The sequence below is a fragment of the Scomber japonicus genome, chromosome 23, assembly GCF_027409825.1.
Source record: "Scomber japonicus isolate fScoJap1 chromosome 23, fScoJap1.pri, whole genome shotgun sequence".
NCBI lineage: Eukaryota > Metazoa > Chordata > Actinopteri > Scombriformes > Scombridae > Scomber > Scomber japonicus.
This window is the reverse complement of record NC_070600.1, coordinates 18800587-18804931: the sequence shown is the minus strand read 5'-3', so window position 1 is coordinate 18804931 and position 4345 is coordinate 18800587. Positions and strand designations below refer to the sequence as shown.

The window sequence follows — 4345 nt, the reverse complement described above, 5'->3', positions numbered from 1 at the left end:
CACCTCATTCACAGCACCTTCAGTGATGAGCCTGAGGTGTTTAGAGGAGGATTGCCGCTGCAATGTGAATTCACAGGGCTTGAAATGTTACACCTTTCTTTGCAGCTGGGCTGCATCTGCAACGCTGTTGTCTCCACCGTAAAAATTGGCCGGCATACTCCTGCAAGTGGTCCCCCTCTTTTTCTGCACAGTTGGACTAAACAAAACACACTCTTTAATATTTATGTCTTCATAGCTGAGTGTCACTTTCATTGTCAGCTTTGACACAATGACGGCAGGCCAGTTATAGATAAATCAAGAAAAATGAATCGCTTGTGACTTTTTAAAAAACACATCCACTTAGTGGTTAAAGCGGCTAATGTTTATCCACTCTCCTGAAACATTCCCAAGCATTGTATTCATCATGGCCTTGTGTAGCAGAATAGTTGTTGGAAGGAGAGAGTGGTGATGAGTGGGAAAACACCAGTAAGTGCAGATGTGGGAAACTCTGCAGGGTACTGGGGGGTGAGAGGCAGCGGGTTGGGATGGGGCAGGGAGGGAGCTGAACTAACCCCAGCCTGCCTTCTGGCTGGGCCAATGGGCCATGGTAATTAGATCTGGCCAATGTGGGCCCTAGGCTCTGGCCTCAGGGCATATAAGGGGGGCCTGGGGCAACAGACCCCTCATATCACTCAGAGGTTGCCTCTCTCTCACCCCACTCCTCTACCCTCCTTCCTTTCTTTGTGCCCATCTCTACATCCATTCAGTCTCCTTTCTTCAACAAGCCATGGATGTCTTCTCACCGTCCCAGGTCTACTACGACAGAGCGTGTGCTTCATCTCCAGACAGCCTGGAGTTTGGCCCCGGAGCGGAGCTCACCGGCTCAGATGAAGATGAGCACGTCAGGATCCCCGGAGCCCCTCACCAGCCGGGACATTGCCTCCAGTGGGCCTGCAAAGCCTGCAAACGCAAGTCCAGCTTTGTGGACCGAAGACGGGCTGCCACCATGCGTGAGCGCCGACGGCTGAAGAAGGTCAACCATGCTTTCGAAGCTTTGAGGCGCTGCACCTCAGCCAACCCCAGCCAGCGCCTGCCCAAGGTGGAGATCCTTCGCAATGCCATCCAGTACATTGAGAGCCTGCAGGATCTGCTTCGAGAGCAGGTGGAAAACTACTACGGCCTACCTGGAGAAAGCAGCTCGGAACCCCCAAGCCCGTTGTCCAGCTGCTCTGATGGCATGGTAAGCCCTCTGATCCACATGTTCAACCTTGTCATGCAAACATCTGGTTGTGCAGAGTCTTCCAGCTCCTGGCTGTGGCTGTAAAACCAATAACTCATCACTAAAAGAAATGAAGACTCTGCTGCATGCTAGGCAGGACTTCATCTTGTAGAAACTTTACCTGAAAAGAACTTTATTGTTCACCAATGTCTCTTCCAAGTCTAGTATTTAAGCCAGTGCACTGTTGCCATGTCTCATTACAATGTAGGGTTTTTCCATGTCAAAACAGCGTGGATTTCCAACTTAGAAACCCATTAATCAAATAAGCTTGTTTTGCCCCAAGTCCTCAATTACCATGCTTTTCCGTGCATGTCATATTTCCCTATAATTATTTAATACATTCATTATTGCATTAAATTGAAAGTCTGAAAAACACTTTCTTGTCATCCGCGTGTGATGCTTGTTATTACAGGTCAGGTTAAATTAGTTTTTCCACAACAACAGCAATCTGTAGGTGACAGTGTATCAACTAATACAAAAGAACTTACAATGCTGGATGGAGTAATGGCTTTCCCACCACCGGACACTTTATAGCCCTAATAAACCAAACTAAATCCACCTTACTGAAGTCTGGCAGGAAAAACTGGGTGCTTTTCTGCATTCCATCCTGACTGCATGTTCTGCACCACTGCCAGGATTTTCTGCAGCTTTACAAGGAGAAAGTGTCATCTTGCACAAACTGGTGTTGCTTCCACTGATACAATCGATTTGCCACGCTCAGAGCCGGGCAGACTGCCACTTTGGCTTTAAGGTGGATGTGAAATAAAGAACCCCATAACTTTGGAATTCAGGATTTATTAGCCTGTCTAGAATATCATGAAGGGCATTGGTTGTGTTTTTGGGGTGTTTTTTTTGCACATTCTCCTGCCTCTTGCTATCCAACATATATTTATGCAAACAAACACAAAACATCATTTCTGTCTGCAGTATATAAAAATTCAAGGGTAAATCTGATTTCTCATGTTCTTCCAGGCTGACAGCAACAGTCCAGTGTGGCAACAACTGAATGCAAACTACAGCAACAGCTATTCATATGCAAAGAATGGTAAGTTCTTTTGACAGAAACAGCAGCCTGATACGAATATGCAGTCAAAATTGTATGTTTCAGTGTGGTTCTGGGTGTCCTGTAGGAGTAAAAAACATCCTTTCTTCACTTATTTTTTGTCTCCAAGTCAAATTTAATCAAGCATATGAAGCATTATATCAACTGAAGTCATCACTTTATTGAAGTCAGGACTGATCTCCTTCTTTCCCTCCTTCTTATCAGAGAGTTATGGCAACAAAGCAGTCGGAGCTTCAAGTCTGGAGTGTCTCTCCAGCATCGTGGACCGTCTGTCCTCAGTGGAGTCCAGCTGTGGACCAGTGGCTCTGAGAGACATGGCCACCTTCTCCCCCGGCAGCTCCGAATCGCAGCCATGCACACCGGAGAGTCCCGGGACCAGGCCCGTCTATCACGTCCTGTGAAGGAAATCTCGCTTCGACAAGGATATATTGCCACAAGTCAGGTGCCGTGCTTTACCGAACAGCAGCTGCATTCGCAACAAGTAGCGATAAGAACTAGTTATCTGCAAACCTGAAGGAGGAACAGTGCCAAGAAACAAGCAGCTTTTTATATTGTACATGAAATTGTAAATATGTAATGTAAATTCCCATTTATTCTATACATGCTATTATACCCAGACATATTTAATTATAACAGTTAATGTACTGTTGCTGACTTAATGTTGTTATTTCCTACTTTCCATGTTGTTATGACCATTAAATATTTCACTGTTTTGTATAAAAGTTTGAGCATTTGATTCTTTTGAAGCTCTTCTTATTCTTCTTCTTCTTCACCACCATGTGTCCAGATATCTCATTAATTAGCCATTCAATGTAGGTGCTAAAATTTTCTGACATGATGGATAAAAAAATATAACTAAAATGGACACTAAAGTTGGTTGCTTTTTTACCCTAACAAATGTGACCATGCTATGACCATGAAACTAAACAAAAACTCCATCAGAAACATAAAAAAAGAAGGAACATAAAAAGCTGTATTTGGCAAAGCAAGGTTAACAGTCAAAGTAACATGTATTTAATAGTGAGAGCAATTGCATCATTATAACACAGATTAATCATAGTTTGAAGCTCTTTAAAGATAACACCGAAAAAGAAGTGACTGTATTTTAATATGACATTGACTAAATCATTTCAGATTACAGTTCCCTGCGCATTTCCATAAATATGAGTCCAAAGAAGTAAAAAAAACAGGGGTTATTATTTATGTGACAAAACTGTCTCAAGCAAGGATTGTTCTGAACAGGCTAGACTGTCTCCAGCTAACAAGGTGTGGAGATCACATTAGAAACTGATAGAGGTCAGCTGATATCATTAATCATCTGACACTGCCATTATCGCTCTTGTAGCCTACTGCACACGAGCCATTACAGCGGTGTAAAAGGGCATTTTGTCTCCGATAAACATCAGTTTTTCTGCACCAGAGAACCGAGTCAAACATGGGAAAAATATAAATAGAGTAAAAAATTAAAAATGCTGCAGTGAGTTTAATTATATTGTAGTCTCTCTTTGTGCTTTGATGTGCCTTGAAGTGTGTTTAGGGGGAGGCAGGCAGCAGTGTGGGTGTGTGTGTGTGTGTGTACCTGTTTGTTCTTTCCTACCAAATGTGAGTCATCATTAACACCCTTGATTATACCATCAACACCGTAGTTGAGAACAAATGGCCTCTAATTGTGCTTATTGTGTGACTAAAGGGGGAAGGACGTGTGTCATACTGCATCATGTCTTTGATCAAAGCCAAAGGTCATGCTATAAGGAATTGGTACTTTTTTTAGTTATAGTTTAGGTACTGAACAGGGACACATTCATTAATCCTAATACATACAATGAAAAAATACATTCTGTACTCCTTCAACTATATTTCCATTCCTTTAATATCTTCTTTTTCCTCGAATGTGCTTTGTCTTAGTTAAATTACAAATAAAGGGAAAGAAAATCTCACCCAGTTCTGCTGCTCTATGTACTTTTGTACTTTATGATTCATCTCACGCAATATATTCACTATACCATCATTTTACTCTCTAGCCT

The 4345-nt window shown here is 42.6% G+C and overlaps 1 protein-coding gene across 1 annotated transcript; it reads left to right on the top strand.

Annotated features, from left to right (window-relative positions):
• The first annotated feature begins 731 nt into the window (after positions 1 to 731).
• myf5 (myogenic factor 5) lies at positions 732 to 2970 on the top strand. The gene is made up of 3 exons (XM_053313866.1): positions 732 to 1219; positions 2231 to 2303; positions 2526 to 2970. Exons 1-3 carry the CDS (start codon positions 767 to 769, stop codon positions 2720 to 2722), a joined length of 723 nt encoding a protein of 240 aa, XP_053169841.1. The 5' UTR covers positions 732 to 766; the 3' UTR covers positions 2723 to 2970.
• Positions 2971 to 4345: the final 1375 nt, after the last annotated feature.

Coding starts and splice junctions, on each gene's coding strand:
- myf5 (XM_053313866.1), top strand. CDS start 767: ATGGATGTCTTCTCACCGTCCCAGGTCTACTACGACAGAGCGTGTGCT. Junction 1,220..2,230: donor CCAGCTGCTCTGATGGCATG/GTAAGCCCTCTG, acceptor ATGTTCTTCCAG/GCTGACAGCAACAGTCCAGT. Junction 2,304..2,525: donor CTATTCATATGCAAAGAATG/GTAAGTTCTTTT, acceptor CCTTCTTATCAG/AGAGTTATGGCAACAAAGCA.